Genomic DNA, 25,802 nt, shown 5'->3' with positions numbered 1-25,802 from the left:
CTTAATTCTATTAATATTCATAAATGGGATACACAAAACGAAAAGTTTCAAATAATAAACAAATATATAAACCAAAAAAACTTTTTTTTCTCTCGCCATATGGCTCCACAGGGGTAACAAATTCTTTGAACATTTTCGACAGCACTCTACAACTTTCTCGAGGAAACGTTTTTTCTAGCACCTACCCGTGAAAAAATATTTTTTTTACAAAAACCCGAAATTATTTTCGATTTTTAGGATTTAAAGCGATCCCACACTAGGAATAATACCCTGAAAATTTCGAAACGCTATCTCTTGCAGTTTCTGAAACAAATGCCCAGTCAGAGCAATTCAAAACACCCAGTATAGTGAATTTTGTAGCTATTTTAGACTACCCTACTGCCCGAAAGAAGCTTTAAGATAATTAAAAAAATGGGGTACATATGCCGTGACCAGGATTCGAACCTGGGTTATTGCGGCCACAACGCAAGGTACTAACCACTATACGATCACGGCTATCCCCTTCATGGATAAAAGTGCTTCAAATTTGTCTCAAGAAATAAAACTGAATAAAAATTGAAGCGCGACCATTGTTAAGTCTTGTTCACACGGGAGCAAGTTTCCATTTTCTGTGATTTCCCTTATAAAGACGGCATTTCAAAAGACCGGGCACGAAATGAGAAAAATACAGAAAATTGCTCGCGTGTGAACTAGGCTTAAGACGACGTCATGGTCTGATAACGTCGTTAAAGATGCTTGGCGTATTCATGGATTAATTAACTAGTTAATTAATCCATGGCGTACTGATCAAGGACATTATTTCGTATTTTTCTTCTCGATACAAAATCCTCGCTACTGCCAAAAATAAATAGCTCCAAACGTGTCAAACAGCTTCCTTAACTTTCATATATAAGTCTCTTTTTTATCTAGTGGCATTATAGTCCTTGAGCCAGATACGCAATGGGACTTTCGACTACCTAATCCGGGGTTTGACGCCAGTTATTTTTCTAAACATGGATGTTTGTTGATATTTAGTCGCCATTACTCAACGGATGTTTGTTAACTGGGTTTCCACTAGCGTGGGTCATAACGGATTTTACTTTATGCTTGTTAAAACGTTTGTACGTCGCAAAGTTGAATGACGCACCTTTTCAAATTCTAGTGGAAACCCAGCCTTACACCAAATAAACGACCATATCGCGCCATACAATTAAAGTTGTATGGTAAAATTTGATGTAAGGCGCCATCTATCGTTCTATATGGAGACAGCACTTACGGGCTTAAACAGAAATAGCATACGTTACAGAAACTTTGGTGGAATTTTTGAAACTGGTTTGACCTGCCATTATGGCGATGCGTGCGAAAATACGGTCCAAGGAATAGATTTCGTATATCTTAAATATTGCTCTTCGAGAGATTTTTCTCACATTGGTTTTTATCACGAACGATATTCCCATGAAACTCAGTAGTAATTCTTGCAAATAATATAGACTTGTTATAACTTATTTAAAAACATTTCACGACCCCTTCGTCATTACGATACTACCAACTACATAAAATATTAATATCTGTCATTAGGAGGCGCTTTTAAGGGCAAAAGTAGGGTACAGCAACCTCATCTTGTTTTTTAATTATTTTAGGCGGATACGATAGAGTGGTTATTTTTTATTTTGGCCGCAAATGATTATTTAATTTTTTAATTTAATTAAAAAATTAATTTTTTTTGGGTATTTTCAGGTTTTTTATCTTGTTTTTTAAATTATTTTAGGCGGATATGATAGTTTGTCACGTAAATAGCGCGGGTATTTTTATTTTGGCCGCAAATGATTATTTAATTTTTTAATTTAATTTAAAAAATTGAAACTCTTTGGGTATTTTACATTTTTTTGTGGTTATTATTTTCGTCTTGTGTTCGACGACACCACGTGTTTTTCAGCCCTTGGTATTCCGGTAGGTTGTTAAAACAAAGTATTTCCAATTGGAACGCCGGTAGTTTGAAGAAAAAAATTCCATGTGGTATTCCGGTTGTTAGTTCAATAAATTACAAGTTTTCTTAATTTTGGGAATTTTGGGCTATTTCTAGCTGTGCTGCCTTTTCATGGGCGCAACTGCTTGGGCCTTTTCACGATTTTTGTTATTATTTTCGTCGTGTGTTCGTATAAGTATTGGCGCCTGACGGCGCCGCACGTTAGCTACGCTCTCGTGCTAAAAAAAACGATGGGCCTTCTATAACGCAACCTAGAGGACAGTACCTAGGCATACCCTACCAAGTATTGTCGGGCGTGAAAAAAAAATGGAGCGTATATCGCAAGACCAAGGGCAAAGTGGGGTTGCGGCCATAAAAAGGCAGCACAGCTAGAAATAGCCCAAAATTAAGAAAACTTGTAATTTATTGAACAAACAACCGGAATACCACGTGGTATTATTATTTTTTTCAAAATACCGGCATACCACTTGGAAATAATTTGTTTTAACAAACTACCGGAATACCAAGGGCTGAAAAACCGGTAGTGTCGTCGAACACAAGACGAAAATGTAAAATACCCAAAGAGGTTCAATTTTTAAAATTAAATTAAACAATTAAATAATCATTTGCGGCCAAAATAAAAAATACTCACGCTATCTACGTGACAAACTATATCGTATCCGACTAAAATAATTAAAAAACAAGATAAAAACGTGAAAATACCCAAAAAAAAATAAATTTTTAAATTAAATTAAAAAAATAAATAATCATTTGCGGCCAAAATAAAAGATACCCACGCTATCTACGTGACAAACTCTATCGTATCCGACTAAAATAATTAAAAAACAAGATAAAAAACGTGGAAATACCCAAAAAAAAAATAAATACTCATTTGCGGCCAAAATAAAAAATACCCATGCTATCTACGTGACAAACTATCGTATCCGCCTAAAATAATTAAAAAACAAGATGAGGTTGCTCTACGCTACTTCACCCTTTTTAAGCCCTAAAGGTTATTCTTATAAACAAGATATAGGCTTGCAATATCTCATTTTAAAGAATTTCGCGATCCCTTCGTCGTCACAATACTACAAAATCCATATATTATTGATATATTCCACTAGGAGAAGCTGTTATAGGTTAAAATTCAACGTAAGCAGGAAAAACAAATCATAGAAGTATCAAATTTTATTCAAATGACATTTTTATTAATTTTCGTCAAATTTTACAACCACTGGGTTAAATGAGTATTTATTTTTACAATTAACGCCACCTTCACATTTACTATAAGACGTACACGATAGCTTAGAAAAACTGCTTATTGCATCGTTTTCCTGTGAAGCGACCTTCGAACGAGAGAAGTTGCTGAGAGAATAGGCTGGCTTTCCCACTCCTTCCCCACTTTAGTTGTAAATATGTACTCGCTCGGGTGTTTTTGCAATTTTGGTTTGGATTTTGAAAACCAGACTAAAAAATTTAACAACCCGGGTATCCCCAACTTGCTAGAACTGAGTAACAGCAACAATCGAGTGTCCCACAATAAGTCATTTGCTCCCCCCTCCCCACTTAGGGATTATATGTGATATTAATTAACAGCTTTCTCTATTGCTGATAAATAGAAGCTCCTGTGAAAGAGAAAATGATAGGGTCAGTGGTCACCTAATGAAAATAATTTATTTACTTTTATAACAAAAAATTAATTTTTCCAGTAAATTCTTCAAATTAAGGCTATCTTTACTCAGAATAAATAACCAAAATTGTACTAATGTATAATCATGATAAAAGATTAATTTGAAGAAAGCCAGTCTGACTTATAAGCGACAGTCAATGCTACCATAATTCAACCTGCTTAAGTTGAATAACCCTGTTCTAATAATACAGTACGTACGATGCTGAGGGAGTCCTTACCTGATCAGGTGGCAGAAAACGTTAAACATTCCTAAGGTTTCCCCTTAAATTGAGAGTTTGATATGAATCGCTATTATCCATAAAAAAATTTAAACCTTATCTAATTCCAAGGGTTGTTTGCTAATCTTTTTTTGGAAAACTTAGGGATTTTCAATTTATACAAAGCCCTAAAGTAAAATTAAAGAAATGCACTCAAAAGAAGTTAAAAAAAATATTTTTCTATGTATATTTTATAAAAATATGCTGTAAGTACAATTACCATACATAAACAAGTGAACAAAAACGTATTAAGTACTACTGTTAATTTAAGTAAAAGCAAATATTAAACTAAATTATTTAGTAACCAAGACAATTTCTAAATTAAGATTATAAGTACTTCAATTATTGAGTACTGAACCTATTTCAGATCAAATCTATAGTAACACAAACATAATGCAGTGGTGGCATATCAGATTTAATGGGCCCTGGAAGAGCCTCCTCCAGTTAATTTGTGGGGCAACAAGCAAGGTCATTTAACTTCTGTAAAAAGCCTAAGAGATGGGCCACTTTTGTAAAAAAATATTAGCCTCTTAAAATTCTGGTACCGCCACTACCTCGCTGACAAGTAAAATTACAATTCTAGAGTATTTGAATATTTGTTATATTTTGCATTAGGCTTCCAGTATGCCAATAATAATAAAAAAAATATTAATGAATTTTCAAAATCTTTGGTATAGTTGCTTTCATAATAGTTTAAATTATATTTTTTAGCTATTTTTCTTGGATATCTTTGCAATAACCTGAAACAAAAAAAAATAAAAAATTATGGTACTATTTTTGAGTTTCCTAGAAGAAACAAACACAAGAACCTGGTAAAAGACTTAAATATTGTTATAACTATTCATTGACTATCTAGGCTTTTAGAGAACTAGTCCCTCCCCTCTCCCATGGTAAAAGCATTGGGAAAACGTCCAAATTTCAATGAGATTTGTAGTGGTTTCTGGGATTACAAAAACAATGAAACAAAGCGAGTTTGAACTTGAAATTAAGCAATGCATTATTTTTTTATTTATTGAGTGCTTTTTTCTAAAAACGTTTTAACTTAATTTTTCATGACAATCACTAATTGAAACTATAAAATGAATAGCACACCTGTTAATAAGTAGCTGGAAAACAGGGCTGCCATACATTATCAATACGAAATTAATTTAAAACGAAAAATTCCTGCTTGAGGGAAATAGGAATAACGCCCAATACACCATTTTAGTTTTGGTATCAACTTGTATGAGATTAATCATATCATAGTAAGTCCAAGTATGGATAAATTTGTGGTAAAAACCAAAAGAAATAAAGACCAACTAAGGTGATTAGAAATTAAACTTCGATTTACGTTTTATATAAATAAAATTTATATTTATTTAAACCAAATGTTCCAATGCCAAGCGCCAGTGTGGCCCATGACGACCCTTAAGCTCATTTTAAAGCAGTCTTAGCCTCATTAGTCTTTTGTAATTTGCTGGGCCCCCTCAACTGAAAAATTCTGGCTAAGGGCCTGAAACTACCAACTACTTTTCTTTTCATGATAAATTAAATCAAATTAATATTTAAATCAAAGTTCTCAAAAAGATTTTAAGAACTCTAAAAAAAATAAAGAAAATGTTCTTATAAGCCACTAGTAGATGGAGCTTTCCAATTGGGAAAATGGAGGGTTTCTGGTATGTTATCATTTCATACAAAGTATACTTGTGCATTCTCAGTGACATAATAAGTTTATTGTACACTAAATTGAAATGGTACCTCAATGCATTTTAAATTACTTCCATTTCTATATTTTTTAAATTTCATAAGTGATCAATTAAATTTTTTTTAGCAGTCCTCAAAGATTTGAACAATAGTGCACCCCTATTTATATTTATGAGTATTATTATATGAATTTGGAACTTACTGATTTGACTTCTGTGTAAGCTTGTAATCCATACTCCCCTAACTCTCTTCCAATTCCAGACATACGATAACCACCAAATGGTATTTGAGAAATAATGGCATCGTAGCAATTCACCCATACAGTGCCCGCTCTTAGACTATTACTAAAATACAGAGCTCTATCCAGATCTCGAGTAAACACACTGGCAGCTAAGCCATATTCACTGTTATTAGCTCTTTCCAACACTTCCTTTTCCGAATCAAATTTAAGTATTTGCATCACTGGTCCAAATATCTGTAAGTAGAATTCTTTACTAGCACTATATTTCTAAAATCTGGTAATGTTATCATTATATTAATAGAAAAACCATGTTTTAATTAATTATAAAATAAATTTTATCATAGTTACAGGAATAGATAGAAGGAAGATAATGCTGATCATCATGGCCCTACACAATATTACATGGCTTTCTTAGTTCTATTTAATAACAATGTGTGACGCATATGTCTGGTGTCACGTGTTATTAAATAGAAGTGGGAAAGCCCCATAATATGGTTTAGTGCCAAGTATAAATCTTCATCACTTGAATGAAATATTAATTGATTGAAATTGTTGGCTTTTCGATAAAACTATTGAACTGAGCAAGCATGTATTGTATATACTAAAAATGAAGTTGATGAACCAAAGTTATCCAATAGGTTCTAATTTATAGACCATCTCAAGTGTATAGGATTTACTTCTATCATGTGATCATTGTTAGAATCCCCACTAGTAAAATGATTCCAGAATATGTGCATTTGAGGTGTGGAACATTTCACTGTGGGACCAACTTGCCATTGACATTATCCTTGCGCAAATTTGTTCACTAACTTCAGCTAAAAATAAATAAATATTCAACCCAATGTCCCATGCATTTTTCTGTTTGGTGTAAGGAGCTATATCAAAATTAAAAATTCTACTTGACATAACATACATAGTGACTCAACATATATCAATTGATAATGATCTTACTTCTTCCTTAGCAATACGCATGTTGTCTTTAACGTCAGCAAAAACTGTTGGTTCAACAAAAAAGCCTCTATCACCAAATCTGCCACCACCACATAAAAGTTTAGCTCCTTCTTTCTTTCCAGCATCAATGAGATTAAGGATCTTTCCCATTTGCTCTTCATCAATCTTAAAAGTAGAAGTAGAATCGATAAGTTACAGAAATTTCACAATTAATACAATAAATGAAAATTTTGAGTTAAATATTGCCAAATATTTAATGTATTTATAATACAACGGAAGATGAGCTACCCGCCTAACTTAACTCTCTTAGACTTTTTGGAAATACTCCTTGACTTTTTAAGGCCATTTTAAAATTCCCAGATTTTTCTAGATTTTTCATGTTGTATATGAACCCCGAGTTATTGAGTTGAGAAGATGACATAATGAACCCAAATGGGCAGAAGCTTATATAAAATGTAATCACCATAAAAGGAAAAATAAAAAGGAAAAGTGAAGATTCCAATTAAAAATATTATTCATAAGTATCAGGGCCGTGCTTAGGGGGTGGGGAGCCGGGCAGTCGCCCAGGGCCGCTAAAATTTTCCTATAGGGATGTATATACTGGAGGGCCGCTAAAATCACAATTGTCAGTTTCGCCCATGCATTTCGCCTGTGCCACGAGACCTCTAAGCACGGCCCTGATAAGTATGACACTTCCTATTCCCCCAATGCAAATTTTTTATGATATTCTGTTTCGCCTATGACCATGTAAACCATTACATACAAACGGACTGACAAATCTCCGCGATCCACTCCTATTATTTGGAGGATGCCCGCAATCACTCCACAACAGACTATCATTAACCAAATTCGTTCAGTGCCATACTTATGGTACTATAAATAAACTGATAAAATATTGTGAGTACAATGTATTAAACAAAAACCACCACCAAAATGCTAGCGAAAGGTACCACTCTATAATTGGGTTTTTATACAAAAATTATAATTGAAATAATTTGAAGTGAGTCATTCCAGGTCAAATCAACAAGGTCCAAACCACTCAAGGTTCAGATTTTGATGAAATTTGGCGAAGGGATGAAGTTATGCATAAAATTAATCTCTGTAAAGGGAAATCGTTCAAAAAACATTTTTGGCAAAGTTATAAGCCAAACCAAAATTTGGCTACTTTTCCAAAATCAGTTGTACCTATAATACCAAAATTGACTATAACTTTGGTTCTATTAATGATAGAGATGCGTTCTATAGCTCATTTGGAAGGCAACATTTTTTTTTTACTTTTATTAACTAACCTGGTCCTCATATGTACTGTGTAAAAAGATTTTCTTGTATATTTGATTTGTAACCAAGTTTCGAGCAAATTTACTAAATCCCCACCGCTACCGATTTTGACCATTTTCTCAAATTATCTTTCTCTCTGTTAATCGAAATTTTCTGTAGTTTTTTTTAATTTTATAGACTTCTCTGTTATTTATGACTCATGGTTAAGTATAAAAATGAAAGTAGTGATAGTTTAATTTAATAGATAAATAGTAAAAAGGATATTAAATACAACCATACAAATAACTTCAGTTTGACAAACTATCCAAAACTATTAGTCCTGTAGTCTATACCTCCAAAATATTTCTTCTTTTGAGAATTTCTTAGACATACTTTGATTCATCATCTGGTAATATCCATAATCTATATACCAGTTGTTGTCGGCTTCAATATTGCCATTGAATCACTAAGAGAGAACCACCCTGTGTCTTCTTTGCTTGGATACCGAAAAGAAGCAGCTAGCTCATGGGGGTAGGGAAAACATAGGTCTAGTTCCGGTTGGAAATGCAACTTTTTCAAAATGCATGCCAACCACCATTTCTTTTCTCGCTTTACGGCAATAAAATCACGGATAGAGGACCAGGGTACGCCAAGTTCTTTACCAATTGTAATAGTTTGACATAGATTTGAGGAAGATAATCTTCTGGTACCCAATTCTGTTTTAGATAAGGGCGCAAATAAATGGAAAGATCTTATTCCTTTAACCCGGAGTGCACTCTCATACCGTGGTTTTAATTTGCTATGATTTTCGTCTAGTTCTTCCTTACTTACAAATTCAAAATTTATACTAAGTAGATTTCCTTCATTCGTTACCCACTTAGCTTTTGCCCACGAGAATAGTTGCTTTGGACTTAAAATGATTGTGTTGTTTAAGCTATCTATAATTGTTAATCTTTTTTACACAGCCTAGCTCCCAGGCCATCTCATAGCCCTTTGCCATCCAGGCACTAAGGTGGCTTTTCTTTGTGGCAAATAGTTTGCTTGTTCTTTAGAAACAAGGTATAGACTACAGGACTAATAGTTTTGGATAGTTTGTCAAACTGAAGTTATTTGTATGGTTGTATTTAATACACTTTTTACTATTTCCTTATTAAATTCAACTATCACTACTTTAAATTTTTATACTTCCATGAGTAATAAATAACAAACAGAGAAGTCTATAAAATTAAAATCTATAGAAAATTTCGATTAACAGAGAAAAAGATAATTTGAGAAAATGGTCAAAATCGGCAGCGGTGGGGATTTAGTAAATTTGCTTGTAACTTGGTCACAAATCAAATATACAAGAAAATCTTTATACACAGTATGTATAAGGACCAGGTAAGTTAATATAAGTAAAAAATCTTTTTTTTTCCTCAATTGAAACGAGATGCTATGGTTTTGGCCTTCAAAATGAGCCATAGAACACACACCTCTATTATGAATAGAACCAAAGTTAGAGTCAATTTTGGTGTTAGATACAACAGATTTTGGTTTGGCCAAAAATTTTTTTTAACACTTTCCCTTAACAGGGATTAATTTTATGCATAACTTCATCCTTTCGCCAAATTTCATCAAAATCTTAAACTTAGGTGGTTTGGACCTTGTTGATTTGACCTGGAATGACTCAAGTGTAAATAAATTTGGAAATGGGTCCCTCCAACGTTTTTTGAGCCAACACAAATAAACATTACACAAAGTTACAAAAAACTATATACTCGTGATGGTCATGCATTAAGGATGCAGCTTACTCGACATTTCCAAGGGCTTAAAAAAAGCTTAAATTAAAAAAAAGCCCAAAGTTGATCATTGAAATTTTAGAGGGAGCCTTAATTTTACCATATACTAAAAGTATTTATAAAATATATTTAAAAGAAACATCACATTTTAAAACGAAATTTTAGAAACTTAAAATTGATTCCACAAATGTCTAGGTGGGGAGTGCTGATTTTACCTTCCCATTAAGTAATGTTGTACACCAAATAAACGTTCATGGCTTCAACCCTGATCTATTATTGAAATACAAGAAAAATTGCATGAAGTTCATACTTGAGGACCTTGTTCCACTTTAGTATCAAAAGGGTTTCCTAGAACTTTTGATTTTGCCTTCTCAACACTTTTAGCAACAAACTCATCATAGATACTAGACTCAACAAATATACGGGATCCAGCACAACAGCATTGTCCTTGATTGAAAAACAATCCAAAGTGTGCCATAGCAATTGCATACTCCACTATATTTGAAAAAAAAATATTTCAAATTCATTCACGCAATAATTGCATTTAAAATTACAAACTGCAACCAGTCTATAAAACAGGTCTATACAAAAAAGAACTTATGAGACTAATTCACTGTTTTTCAGTTATAAAAAGAAAATGACATTCATCTATATAATATAAACCTAGTTGTCAGCTTCATTTGAGCCTCCATATTTCAAATTCATTCACGCAATAATTGAATTTAAAATTACAAACTGCAACCAGTCTATAAAACAGGTCTATACAAAAAAGAACTTATGAGACTAATTCACTGTTTTTCAGTTATAAAAAGAAAATGACATTCATCTATATAATATAAACCTAGTTGTCAGCTTCATTTGAGCCTCCATATTTCAAATTCATTCACGCAATAATTGCACTTAAAATTACAAACTGCAACCAGTCCATAAAACAGGTCTATACAAAAAAGAACTTATATGAGACTAATTCACTGTTTTTCAGTTATAAAAAGAAAATTACATTCATCTATATAATATAAACTTAGTTGTCAGCTTCATTTGAGCCTCCATATTCAGTCAGTAAACCTTCTGTATATCACAGCAGAACATAGACAAAGTATATTTCCCACTATATTTTTTATATTCAATGTTCAAGTTCTGCATAAAAAGTGGGCCTAAAAATATTACACGTTTATTAGACTCTTGACTTTGGCTTCATTTTCACTGCCTTACATTGTCAAAGTAAAATTCCTACAAGTTTGTTTTAGTAATAGAGTTGGGCCTCGGATTGTCTGTATCAGTGTTTAAAGAGTGTAGAATGGCCGAGAGATCATGTGCGATTTATTTCCATATCATTTCAAAAATTAATACATGCACATTTAATTTTAAAATTTTAGTAAAAGTATTAGCTGTGGATGAAATAATACACCCTTTTTGGAGGTTATGTTTTTCTGTAAGGTAATTTAATGTAAAACTGACTAAAGAAAATTTCCCTATTTTCACATTTTTAAGATTTTTGATTAAATAAAAACTTAAAAAAGCTGCCAAATATCTAAAACAATTTTTAAACCAGCAAATAATTAGAAGTACAAAATTAAGTATGTGGTAGAAAAAATATCATAATTAACTTAAATCTAGGAAAATTTCATCAGATCAAATTCAAATAGCAATGACCCTAATTAATAAAACCATCAAACATAAAATTAAATAACCATAGCTAAAATAATGCAAACTGAAACTGAAAAAATTCTAAATAGTTTACTTATAAATTCATGATGCTCAGTATTTTCTTAAATTGCGATAAATTTTTTTTGTTACTTTTAAAATAAAACTACTAAAACTATGCTGCAAAATTTTACATTTCAATAGTTTTACACGGTACAGTTAGTCCTGCTTGATTGTTAGGTTGCATAAAAGTGATGAGAAAATTCATTTAAAAACTTACGATCAGCGTCTTTTAGTACAATAAGAGGACTCTTTCCACCAAGTTCCAGGGTAACTCTCTTTAAATTGCTAGTGGCTGCATTTGCCATAACCAATTGGCCTATTGCTGTAGATCCAGTAAAAGCAATTTTATCTACGTCAGGATGGTTGGTCAATGCACCTCCTGCTGTAGGTCCATAGCCTGGCACAATATTAACTACTCCGGGTGGAAAACCAGCTTCAACAATGAGTTGACCCACGTAAAGGGCCGTCAATGGCGTCTGCTCAGCTGGTTTCAGAATACAAACATTTCCTGTTGCTAAAGCTGGTGCTAGCTTCCAAGCTTGCATAAGCAGTGGAAAATTCCACTACATAATTTCAAAAGTAAAAATATTAACATACGTAGAGAGATATAAGAAAAGATTTAACATACAGGAATAATCTGACCACAAACTCCAACTGGTTCATGTCTGGTGTAAGCAAAATAACTCCCATCAACTGGAATTGTTTTTCCATGGATTTTATCAGCAAATCCTGCATAGTACCTATAGAAAAGACCAGATTTAAATATCACAAAATAGCCATACTTCATAAAAAGGTAGGTATACAACGTTATTTCAAGTGCACAAAAATATTTTGTTTAAGAATGTATAAATATTTACAACCGGACTAGTTTCGGACGCACTGGTTCGAAAACATGTGACATCACAACCTTATCTAACAAAAATTAAGAACACACATGCAATTCCCAACTGATTTTCAATACTGAATGTACCCATATATGTTTGAAAACAATTTAACAAAATCATAACACATTATAATTATCTAATTAATAAACTATGCTTCAAGAAATTAAATACAAATAATATATGGGTCAATGGTACCCCAAATAGATCTTCAATGTTGCTAAGTTAAACTGAATAAATATCTTCAAAAGTCATTTTGATTTCTACAAGTTTCATAACTTTATTATGCAAGCACGGTCAATTAATTTATCTTTATTAAAGAAATTTACTTTAACTTTTTTTAATAAATCAAACAAATATCTTCCTTGGCTTTGAATACATTGACTACATCTAAATGATGTAAAACTCTGTAACATCAAAGCTCTAGATTTTAATTAACTATATATTCAGAGAATGTGAATTTCATTCAGCTGCAGCTGCTACTCTCAAAAATAAAAGTTAACGTAGGCTTATAAAATAACACACCAGAAAATGCTTGTCTCAATATTAACCAGGTTCACCTTTAAATGATGTAAGTAAGATGGTGTGAACCAAGGCTTAAAATATATTTCTTGGATTATGTCTTGAATTTAAATTATAAACCCTGCACAAAGTTCAAACAGGACAAAACTAAACACACAATTTATAATGCATAATATGAATTACCTGTAACAGTCTATAGACATTTGCAAATCAAGAGTAAAAGCATCTCTGAATGGTTTTCCATTATCTAGTGTTTCAAGACTCTACAGAAAAAGATTTGAGAAATTGAAGTGCATTTTATGAAAAGTATATTCTTTGTTTAGTTCACAAGGGAAATTTGAGGCTGACTATAAATTATTTGTTCTACTGGTAGGTGCGGAGAAGTGAGGCTAAGAAACAATGAATCACTGGGAAAGAAAAATGTGAATAGAGAAAAAAGCACTGCTAGCAAATCTAGAACTCCCTGACATTTCAGTTGCTGGACGCAAGCCTAATAGATAATGTGGATAAGACTTCATACAAAAAGTCTGACTTGTTATTTCAGTGCTTTTCCATATCCTTGTGAAGTAAATTACCTCAAAGTGGCACAGAAAATCATGCAACTTGTGTCGCCACTTTAACTGTTAAGTAGTTGTTAGGCACTACCAAAAATAGGTGTTGTGGATATTACATTGATTGTTATAATAAATAATTTAATCTTTATCAATATTTAAGATTTGAATTAAATAATTGCACAATTAAAAGTAGCCTTAAGAATGTGCTATACAGTTCTTTCTTTCAGGTGATAGCCTTCCTTGCCAAACCTATTTCAGAAAAATTATCACCCTAAATCTATAATATTCCATAAGTATGACACTACCTATTCTCCACATCCAAAATTTTTACCGATTGCTATTCAAAACAATAAATCTTAGTCACCATTTTGAATAAGCAATTTTTCATGCCTCAATTAAGTATCCTTTCACAAAACCTAATTTAATTACTTAACCCTCTTGTGACACTTTTAGCATTTAAGGTTATTTTATTGATAATTGGTACGTAGTTTTTGTCTAGGGAATTGATTAATTAAGTGTCAACATTAGATATAAAATAAAGAGGTCGAAAGTAATGACTTAAGAAATCAAAATAAGTTTAATAGATCAATTAAACAGTTAATTAGTTTACCACATAATACATTGTAATTAAAAAACATAGTACTAATACGTACGAGGGGGAGTTTGGTTTTGCTCTGGTCTACCCAATAGTTTCATATATGATTAAGGTTATGCATATCTTACGAGTTGAGTGGATGCTCTTGAAGAACTTGCACTATGGACGAAAACGGTTCACTACTCGGTGCCCGAAAGGTAGATTGCTTGAGGGCAAAACTTTACGGCGAGTGGCCATCGGTGCAGCTCCAGCGGCTTAACGAAACCGGCGAGGTGGGCGAAGTCCAGCAGGCTCAAGGCGGGAGCATCTTGAAGAGGCTTCTACTAGCGATGCCAAGAATGTTGAAGGTTCAATAGAAGAACAACAACAAGAGAGGGGAGAGACACGTGTGTCCGGCCTTTTTATGCACTAGGTGGGCACTACGAGCTATGGGGCCTCAAACAGTTCGTCCACGGAGAAGGCGCAACGCAGCGCGAAGCTTCTAGATGGGGAAGACTGGTGCGAACTGGTTCCAAGGCAAGCGCGATGCTGATGACGTGTTGGGGAAGACCAGAGGCGGGAAATGACCAGAGCATGAATTAATTTACTAAGGGGGGCATTCTTAAAGTAATAAAAGTATATTTGTAAATTATTGTTACACTCTGTATACAGTTCTCAGTAAAACATTTCCAAAAGATGCATGCTTTAAAATAAAATTATAAATGTACAGTACATCACTAGCCATGATTAAAATTTTTTATGCCATAAAATTAAGTTTTCATATTGTCTATATACTCTGCTACTACTAGCTATAGCTTTCACTTTAATTCAATTTGAGTAAATTAATTGGATTTTTGTAATACTATGGACCAGTAAAAGTTAAACATTGGCTAACGCAAAGGATCACTTTTTTTCTTTAAAGCTTCTCTAATAACAGTTTTCCATTCCTCTAGACTAACATCACAGCTCGAGCTCCGTGAAAGCATGTGAGTTCCCAATAGATCCAATAAGTTAAATCAAAAGTAAATATTGAGGGGAACAGTGACGTAGCCAGAAATTCGTCAAGGGGGTCAAAGTATGTGAATGTTAAGAAGGGGTCAAAAAGAGGGTGGAAATTTAGTACAGTCAAAGGTAGGCCCAAGGGGGGGGGGGTCTTATGCTGCAGTGGTCTGGTGGCCAAGAGTCCGAACTAAGACTGTGCAGAGCGATCTGCGCACCCTACAAAGGCTGGCTTGCGTCAGCATCACAGGAGCTCTGTAGCTGCGATTACTATGCAGCCCAGAGGTTTGAGCATTTGGGTATGCATCGGTTGGAGACGTATGACGTCTCTAATATCATGACCGGGCAGATTTTAAGCTTTATGTCGGCAACAGGACTTATTTAAGTCACCCAGTTTGGGGATGCACAATGGACCTCAGGTCGAAGTGTTTGGCTTGCCACCCCACTCAATAATAATAATAATAATCACAGGAGCTATGAGAACAGCCCCAAGTGCTTCTCTAGAAATTCTCCTGAACATTCTTCCTCTTCATCTTTTCATAGAGGAAGCTGCTGCTATGGGAGCCTATAGTCTCAACCAGAATGGTTGGTGGAAGGCGAATACTTGGGAAAATAGCCACACCAAGATCTTTCGGGAAATTTCAAGTCAGTTACCTGTCTACCTAATGGGTTCTGATATGATGACTACGAAGCTACATTTTAGTAAGTCTTTCAATACTTATTTTCCAAGCCGTACAGAGTGGGCCAATCATAGTACCCTCGGGGGGCCCGAGGAGAAATCGTCTGGTTTACCGATGGGTCTAAGACCTGCTCTGGCTCTGGTTCGGGGATGTATTGTCTTACTAGCACACTCGGCTTCTCTGAAAGCCTTGGTGTCTATGCTAGTGTTTTTCAGGCGGAAATTGCCACTATCTGCTTCTGTGTTGACTTTTTAATTGTCTTAATAAGAAGCTTCATGGCAAGGTTATCCAAATTTATTCGGATAGGCAAGCAGCCCTCAAAGCTCTCAACCAGTTTCAGGTCTCTTCTAAACTGGTTTACAGCTGTTTGAATCTCCTCTCGGAGCTAGGCACCAACAATCAAGTTCAGCTCTATTGGGTTCCTGGCCATCGGGGGTACTATGGTAATGAGAGGGCAGAGGCTGGGTTCTTTGGTCCTGAACCTGCCGTTCCTATCCCCTCTAGCATAGGTTGCGGCCTTATCTGCAACTCCATGACTTACCGTCAACTCAAGCTTTGGCTTGAGATGGATGGCCAAAAGCAGGCTAAAGAGTTTATCTCGGGTCCCTCTAGACAGAGAGCTAAGGAGCTGCTCTCGCTTTCCAAATCTAATATCAGGTTGGTCGTTGGCCTACTAACAGGTCATTGTCTCCATAACAAACATCTTTATCTGATTGGAATCAGTGATGATCCAATCTGTAGGGCGTGTCAGGATAAGGAGGAAACCGCCTCTCATGTGCTTTGTAGGTGCGATTACTATGCGGCCCAAAGATTCGAGGATCTTGGTATGCATCAGCTGGAAACTTCTGATTTCAATAATATGGCGGAAAAAAGGATTCTCCGTTTTGAGTCGGATATTGGGCTTTTTGTGATGTGAAAACGTTTGGTCACTTTGACCTACCACCACTAGGGGGCGTCATCATGCCGTTTATCTATTTTTCTAATCAGTCAGTTCTGGACTAGCTCTTCTAGTGATAACTTAGTAAATTATGTTTTCCCTAACTTATTGTACATAGCTTGTAAATATATGAGTTTTTACTATGATTTAACAAAATAAACTATGTTCGTTTAAAGCAAATATTAGTGCTTTATTTTCCAACCCTCAACACTTTTGAAGTCTTAAGGTTCGGGTTTGCACAATGGACCTCTGGTCGACGTGCACGAACAGGCATGTACTTAGCCCTTCACCCCTTCATTAATAATAATATAATAATAATAATAACATCACAGCTCGAGCTCCACGAAAGCATGCGAGTTTGGTTGTAAGGCTACCAGTTATTGCACACCTTGGCCCATTAAGGGCAAATACAAGCAGCAATAAGAAAGTGTTGCTTGGTCTTTTGGGATGAAGCAAAGTGATTAATGGACAAGAGAAATCGACAATGTAAGATGCAAATCTTCCGCCAAACTGCTTTGATTTCCCCAATGGAAACCCCACTCTCCCAAAATAATATGAAAAAACCATGTCTTACTGCTAGATAGTTTCTATCTCTCTCCATTAAATCAGCAAGTCTGTTGATCAATCTACCACGGGCAGATGCATCAATTCTCCTCCATGTTGAACCAAGTTTGAACGCATCTTTGGCTGCTGCTACAGCTTTATTAATGTCTGCCTAATGTAGTAAGAATAAATAAAATCCTCAGACAAAAATTAACCATGAAATATTAATAGGCTTAATAAGATTGTAATTTTCCCAATTAAAATCATACACACCTGACCACCTTCTTGTACTTGAGCAATAACTTCACCATTTGCAGGATTTATAGTTGGAAAAACTTTACCAGAAGTTGAATCATGCCATTCATTGTTTATGAGAATCTAGAAAGATATTCTCCATGTTATGTATGAGTTTACACCAAGAAATTATATACATATAATTTCATAATGCATAAGGAAGATTGTGTTGACACTTATCATTCTAATACAATCAAGCCGAGCTAGATAATTTATTAGAGGCAAGCAAATCTCAAAGGGAATGTCATCTCTGCTAGTCACGGGTATAGAAGTTGTTTATTGTAGGGAGGTGGAAGTTCCCAAAATATTTTGATACTGCAATTCATTTTACATCTAACAAAAAAAGACTGTCTCAAAACATTCCAAGTATAACTTAAGTTACGATTTTAGGTTTTTTTGGAAATAAGCCTAAGAGGGTCAGAAAATGCCTTCGTTGATTTTGAAACCTGAAACGTTATTTTTTGGCTTTTGTTGAGTTTAAATGGTATTCCATTTCACCCTTATCCAATTAGAGGTCAGTGTTTAAATAAATTGAATGAAAAGTGGTCAGACAGAGCAAAGTGAAAACTGGCTTGGCATACTTTATATAAGTCTCAGTTGTAAACAATATAGATTCCAGATCATAGTGGCAATATAATGATCAGTCACAATTTTACTTTTATGGAAACTTAAGGATCAAATAATTATGTATGGGTAATTATTAGTAAGGCTGGTTCTTTGAATCTTGTAATGGTCAAAGCTAAAGGACTGGAGACTATCTGCTAGTGCAGCCAGAATAGATGGAAAATAAAGGTATTTTGGAATTTTGTAGATAAAGAAATGTGCTTGTGATTCAATCACATGTCATGTAATTTGAATACATTTCAAAGTGAGACATTACATGGAAGTTCATAATAAAAGAAGACAAACCAAGAAAAAATGTTGCCGAAAAGTGGTTTCCCAAAATTTGAATTTTGTTACTGTTATGCAAATATTTTTTGGCAAAAGTTAACTACAGCAACCTCATCTTGTTTTATAATTTTTTTAGGCGGATACGATAGAGTTTGTCAAGTAGATAGCGTGGGTAATTTTATTTTGGCGCAAATGATTATTTAATTTTTATTTAATTAATTGAACTTCTTTTTGTTTTTGTATTTTAAAATTTTGTTTTGGTTATTATTTTTATCGTGTGTTCGCCGACACCAGGCTGTTTTAAGAGATTGCTAAAGAACAGTTTTTCGTAATAGTATAAGTATTGGCGCCTAACGGCGCCGCACCCCTTATCAAAAAATAAGTTGGATTTCAGTTTGTATTTAGTTTGTATACACATTATTAGTTGATATTGAGTTGGTATTAAGTAGGCTTAAGTTGTCAGCATATTTCAAGTTACTATTAAAGGGTTAATAAGTTGTTATTCAGTTGGTAGGAAAATACTGCTTTTGCTAAGTTTATAATTAGTTGGTTTTTAGTAGTCAGGAAGTTACATAATATTTTTAAGTTGGATTTTAGATGTTTCCCAAGTAGGATTTAAGTTGCTTTTAAGTAGTTAAAGGTAAATGTTGATTCTGGTTTAGTTGGAAATAAGTTGATTATTTAAGAGGATTTAAGTTATTTTTAAGTAGGCATTTGTCCCAAATACAAACTGAAAACCAAGTTGAAAAACAAGTTGTCGTAAGTGGTTTTTAGCCAACTTATTTTTTGGTAAAGGACGAGAGCGTAGCGAACGTGCTGGGGGCGTGCGACTCTTATATTACAGGGCCAGGGGCAAAGTGGGGTAAGAGACTGGAATCTGTTGGATCATCACTCGATTCACTGTTGCCTTAAGACATAATAGATTCTTAGCAACTCGTGGAATGTCACGTTGAGATAATGCGAATCATAAACGCAAATAACAACCAGAACGTAGCGCAATATCACGTAGAAAATATTTGTAGTGAACAACACGGCTACCGAAACTGCAAGTGTCGGCGAACACACGACGAAAATAATATCAAAAATCGTGCCCTTACCAAAAAATAAGTGGTCTAGGAACTATTTAAGTTGGTTTTAAGTTTGTATTTGAGATAAATACCAACTAAATACCAACTAAAAACCTACTTAAAAACAACTTAACACCAACTTAAAACCAACTAAAAACTTACTTAAAATGTTACTTAATAAAAACCACTTAAAGCCAACTTAAAACCAACTTAAAAAATAATGTAATTTTCTGACCACTAAAAACCAACAAAATACCAACTTAAAGAAAAAGCCATTTTCCCACCAACTTATTACCAACCTAACTAGTTTACTGAAATATGTTGACCACTTAAAACCAACTTAATATCAACTTAAATGTGAATACCAACTAAATACCAACTAAAAAGCAACTTATTTTTGGTAAGGGTGAAAAGGCCCGAAAAAGAGAAAATAAAAAAAAATAAAAAAATAAAATAAGCCGTTGCGGCCAAAAAAAGGCAGCGAATTGTTTAAACTGCAACACTTTACTCACAATAGTGCTTTAAATGTAATTGCCACGAATTAAGAAGCAGTGACTATAGTTTTTTTTATCTTTTTATCTGTTTCATTATTTATAATTATTTCGTGGTTTCTTGAGTTTCCCTGCGAAAGAAAAATAATTTTAGGCTTATCCAACTCTATGATTGTTTCAGTGTGTATATAAATTTATAATTTTTTATTAAATAATTTCAATTGTGTTTGAGACTCAAGATTAAGTGACCAGTGGCTTCTAATACCAGGTCATGCACTTCAAATAAAATGCATGTACTTGGTCTTATAATAAAATAGACAACTGCAATAGTTACCTTTAAATGTAATATTGTGTTTCTCAAATAATCCTTTGATAGTAGATATAATTTGATAAAAAATCTTCATAAAATTTTCTAGATATCCTATATTAACACGGAAATACATCGCGCCTTATTTAGTGGATAGCGTTAATGAGTAAGGGTGTGCGAGTTCTGTTTTTTGAAATTCGAGTCGAGTCTCGAGTCTTAGAAACTTGGACTCACGAGTCCTCGAGTCCAAATATTAAGGACTTGATCGAGTCCTCGAGTCCTTAAGAATTAGGATTAAAGCTTTCGAGTCCAATACGAGTCCGGAATGTTTTTAACGAGTCCAATTCGAGTCCTAATTTTTATCGAGTTCAATTCGAGTCCTAAGTTATCGTGGCCAATTCGTCTGAAATTTATTTGCCGCTGTTTAAATAATCTTGCCCAATAATAATGGACTCGCCGAGTAATAATGGACTCGCCGAGTAATAATGGACTCGCCGAGTAATAATGGACTCGCCGGGTAATAATGGACTCGCCGGGTAATAATGGACTCGCCGAGTAATAATGGACTCGCCGAGTAATATTAGACTCGCCGGCTAATTTTCAAATTATCTATTTACTCGAGTCCGCTTCGAGTAATTATGTACCCTTTTCGTGGGAATCGGGTACCCGTGCGAGTAATAAAATTACGTATTCAGAGTCCGATAACGAGTACTCGCAATTTTCGAGTACTCGCACACCACTATTAATGAGCAATTAGAGCCTTTATTACTTAATTGTTATAGGATGGTTGAGTTGGCGTTTTCAAAGGTGGATTAAAGGTTTTATTTGACCAATTTTAAAATTAGGTTTTCACACACGACAATACCTTTACATTACGAGGTATAGCAGACTTATTTATCTGCTTTTATACCCGAACATGTCAGCATATTTTCACGAGCAAAATGAATTTAAAAAACCACGAATTAGTTGTTAAAGAGATTTTGATAATTTAAATCAGGAAATATCTTCCGAAGGAGGGAGCAAAATCCTTTTGAAATTCAGTAAAAGACAGGTTATTCGAAAGCTAAGGGTAGAAGATGGTCTGCGAAAGAAAAACAACTTTGTCTAACGCTGCACCAAATTTAAGTCCTATTTCCTACTTAAGAAAATGTTTATTCTTCCTAATTCGAGCTCCTTAAAACTGTGGTTGAAAAAACAACTTCTAAAACAGGAATAGTGAAAGAATTTTGGGAAGTTTTGGAGAAAAAGCTCAATGTATGACATTCGAGGAAATATCGCTTAAAGAAGGTCTAGCTTACTGTTAATATAAGTAGAAAAAACATAATATCTATTTACATATAATTGGTGAGCCTATGTTTGTTTACTCTTGTAATTCTAGAGTTCGTCGCCAGGTGTCTCACCCTAGAATTTGTTACTACTAACTAGTGGCCCATTTTTTTAATAAAGTTATCTACACTAGTTATCCAAATTGTTGAACTGAAAGGCAGTGTGTTTAATGTGGCTCCTACAACACAACTATTAATCAACTAAGAAAGAAACATAACACTTACAATGAAGGAGAAGATCTAATTGAGGGCTATGACAGTTAAGGCACACTAATTTATCCTTGCTAGCTGGAATCACTATGAAAAGTGACAGGGAAGTTGGGTAATCCAAAAAGTCACTGACATTTTCTACTTAAAAACAAAACTTTGAGACACCGCAGCTATTTTACCATTCATGTATTCTCTATCCAGTTGGGACAGCACCTCAGCTTTTCACAATAGAGGAAAGCAAGCATTTCTGAAACTTTTTCAGACAAACCCTAACCTTTTCAAGGAAGGTTTGGTTTTTAACAATGAATTATACTGTAACTAGACAATAATACAGCAGTCTTACTTTAGTGCATTGAACATTTGGCTGTTTCAAGGGTTGAGGAAGTGCAGCTGATAAACTTCTCATAGAAAAGACATTTGAAGCATTCTTCATATTTTTAATAGACTTTGTAGAGTAAAAAACCTTCCTTCCAATCATTTTTGGATTTATTTAAAGTTACTGGAAAATAAAAAAGAACAGGCATTAAAATATAACATAACTTTACTTAAAGTTGAGGCAAGAACAGTATTTTTTTATACCAGGAAACTATGATTACTGTTCCGACAAAGAATTTTTTACTAAAACTACTTAACCTTCAAAACTTAAAATTACTACCTTACATTAATACACCGGGCCACTGGGGAACATTGATTGATGAAATTTCACTTTTGTAGATGGTCAAAATACTACCAGATACTCCAAATTAGAAGAAATTGAGACACCTCAATATACAGGGTGTTTATTTGTTCAGACATGTTATTTTTTATGAAAACTACTTAAGGTAGAAATTTGAAATTGAAAGGAAGCTCGTCAATTGCATCTGCAAGCTCGTTCTGTAAAACACTCAAATAGTTCCGGCCATTGAGATTTTGGGGCAAGAACACTGGACAAATCAAATGATTTCCTTTAAGTCCAACCAAAAATTAAAGCGCACAATAGACCACTGGTCGAAGTGCACAAATGGGCATATCTCTCGCCCTTCTCCCCACTCATTAATAATAATAATTAACGGCTGGAATATAACTTGGTGATGAGGTTTGAATCCCCATTGAGGGTTTTCGCCCTGCCATAGGTGATTATTTTGATGGTTGAAACGTCCATCTCTTGAAAAGGAACATTTGTCGGTGTAGAGAGCATGGCACGGAAATTTAGAATCGTTGTTCATCGCATTGAGCAGTCATAGCTTTTTGGAAAATCCCAATCAATCCGTTCTTGGTGAAGCTTAGTTTTGTATGGATATGGTACCTATATTTGCGTGAAATTTTCCAAACATTGTTTGTACTGCAACTTAAATCAACTCGCAAATTCTTCAAGGGTATGCGGCAAAATATGCAAGAAGAGTGTTCTCAAAGTCAAAATTAAGTCTGACCCAATCCACAAAACGTAGGTTCTACTTTACCTAACTGTTGAAAGTCAGTGACAGCTCACTTCAGGGTTGGACATAAGGCAATAGTCACTGATTTTGACTACTAAAATATCCAGAGTAATCAGCTACATGTAGTTTCTCTAGGGCGAGCCAGGTACTTTGCCACTTTAATTGACAATAAGAGTCGATACCTGAGGGTATATCCAATGGTATGTAAAAGTGATGCATTGTCGTGTTTTGACAAATATAGAAGGTGCGTTGAGAAGCAGACTGGTAACATCATCAAGGTTATCCGTACCAACAATGGACTGGAATATTGTTCAAAGCTGTTTAACGACCACTGTGACAAGGCAGGTTTGAAGCACGAGCAGACAAACACCTATTTGCCTGCCATGAATGGGGTTGCTGAAAGAATCAACAACTCTCCTAAATATATAACCAACTTTCCTAGAGGATTCTTGCTTACCGACTAATCTGTGGATGAAGTTGGTCACCAGGAATTACTCCAGACATGCCAAACTTGGGAACGAAATACCGTTGGAAGTTTGGATGGGACAAAAACCAAGTTCCAGTCACTTCAGACGTATTGTGAGTCTGGCTTACTTTCATATCCCACAACAGCGAGCCAATATGGGAGTTATTGTCGGCTATGCAACCCGAACTAAAGGTTACAGAGGTTGGTATCCAGATAGCAATTCTGTAGTTGAGAGTCAACATGTACGAGGCGATGAAAGTAAGGCCGGAATCAATCATATCAACCATGACTTGTCCGATGAAGATTTAGTTACTTTCAAATGATCCTCTAATGAAGGAGAAAGCCTTCAAGAGGTAATAGCGCAGCCAGTAGCCAACGCTTTACCTCAGGGCTGGAATTGGGAAGTTTGCATATATCTAACTGGAGCTTCCAAAGGAGTTGGTGACGTATACTACTACACCCCTGATGGAGGAAAATTCCATTCTTGGAAGTCTCTGGAAACGTATTTTTATGGCAATGATTTGACGGATGACAGATCGTTATTTTATTTTTCTAGAAAGTCCATTACTGTGTCAATACTTTCCTATCTCATATCTCATAGCAGATCAGGACAAACCATTTCAGCCAAGTCAATAACAAGGTGCGACTGGTGATAAAATCGAAGTTTACTGCACAGACGTGCAGATTCTTAAGATCTATAAGGAAAATGTCTCATCCCCTCAATCTGAGCAATGCGGGGAAGCCATGAAAAACGAAGTTGACACATTGAAAAAGAGAGGAGTTTCAGAAACCTACATAAAAGAAGGTTGTAGGATGCACATGGCATTCAATAAAACATCAGTCATTATCGACCATGGATACAGAATACGTGGTACTGTCAGAAACATTCAGTATATCAGCTAATTGGGGTTTCTTAAGTTTTTGAGAGTATCCTTCATTTTCTTTGAGCAGTGCAGCTTCATTGTAACAACATCTATCCAACGAATTTTAAAAACACATTATCTCTGATATGTGGCGCAGTCTAAGCAGCACCCGTTTCTCGAGCCTCTTTCGTAGCATGGTGGCAATGGATCCTTAATCAGTGAAAATGTTTATACATAGGGAGAATGAATATATTAAGCTGAATTTTCCTGGGGAGCAATTATAAGGAGGGCGGAGGCGCCTGAGGTATGGGAAAACTGGCATGCACTTCAATCCTCGTCAGAAAACATAGCATTTAGGTAACCAATGAGATACTGGGGTGACTTGATTTCTTCTAGTTGTGGGCCGAAATAAGCTAAAAAGTGCATGTTTTTCAATATATTGACATTGAGGGGCTAGCCACTTCCTAAAATTCTATACACCAATTACTATCACGGGGTTCGTACAAAATTTCCGGAATTAAATTCCCTGACATTTCCAGGTTTTCTCTGACTAAATTGCCAAATTTCCTTGTCCATTTTTATAGATTAAATTTATGTTTTGAGGTAAAATCTTGAAAAATGTTAGTTATGTATTTTTAATACATTTTTCAAAAATTTATTTGCCGGATTTTTTTGGACAATTTTAAAATTCCACTGTTTACTGTCTGTCACTCATAATGTCAGTGACTCGACGCGAAGAATATTCTTTGCTCGACTAGCAGCAATAACCAGCGGTTGGCACTTTGACCAAAGGACATTCACTTTAAAACTATTTTCTGTAAGTATATTTTTTGCGCATCTAATTATTTATGGACATTTTTATAGCAAAAATTTATGAAACTTACTTGTAACAATTACGACAGCGAACTTAAGTGACTAGTGAGTCCGCGTGACTACTTTGTTACACGTGCCGGTGCACCGTTTGCCAAACATAGGTGACTAAACGTAGCAGGGATCCCTATTTGATGGATATCGTTTGTGAGATAATTTTGAAATAATAAAAAACTGGTAATCGCTGCTACGTTTAGTCACACGTTGTAAAACCGTCTTGGACATAAGTTTTTTAAATGGTTCTCCCTTGAACTAGAGATTCGTTGCCACCTAGGAACAACAAACACAAGGATAACGCAGCTAGCCTTTAAACACGCTAACGCAGTTTTGTGTACAAATTTCATTGGACGAACCTTTACGCTGAACGTTTTACGGGCGGGGAAGAAGACAATTTCTGAATTTTC

At 34.7% G+C, this 25,802-nt stretch overlaps 1 protein-coding gene and 1 non-coding gene across 2 annotated transcripts; both read right to left on the bottom strand.

The window, feature by feature from the left end:
• Positions 1–423: 423 nt before the first annotated feature.
• On the bottom strand, positions 424–495 carry TRNAH-GUG (transfer RNA histidin (anticodon GUG)). The gene has a single exon. It is a non-coding gene; the product is annotated as a tRNA-His (tRNA).
• Positions 496–4,052: 3,557 nt separating this feature from the next.
• LOC149946292 (aldehyde dehydrogenase, mitochondrial-like) lies at positions 4,053–25,493 on the bottom strand. Its single transcript, XM_090170697.1, has 11 exons — positions 25,413–25,493; positions 22,128–22,283; positions 17,473–17,577; positions 17,231–17,371; positions 13,096–13,175; positions 12,138–12,249; positions 11,727–12,072; positions 10,113–10,297; positions 6,768–6,932; positions 5,778–6,050; positions 4,053–4,632 (listed from the first exon to the last, which is right to left on the bottom strand). Exons 2-11 carry the CDS (start codon positions 22,260–22,262, stop codon positions 4,600–4,602), a joined length of 1,575 nt encoding a protein of 524 aa, XP_090026823.1. The 5' UTR covers positions 22,263–22,283; positions 25,413–25,493; the 3' UTR covers positions 4,053–4,599.
• Between the last annotated feature and the right edge of the window lie 309 nt (positions 25,494–25,802).

The sequence above is a fragment of the Leiobunum rupestre genome, chromosome 4 (assembly GCF_980474605.1).
Source record: "Leiobunum rupestre chromosome 4, qqLeiRupe1.1.hap1, whole genome shotgun sequence".
Lineage (NCBI taxonomy): Eukaryota > Metazoa > Arthropoda > Arachnida > Opiliones > Sclerosomatidae > Leiobunum > Leiobunum rupestre.
This window is presented reverse-complemented; position numbering and strand designations above follow the sequence as displayed.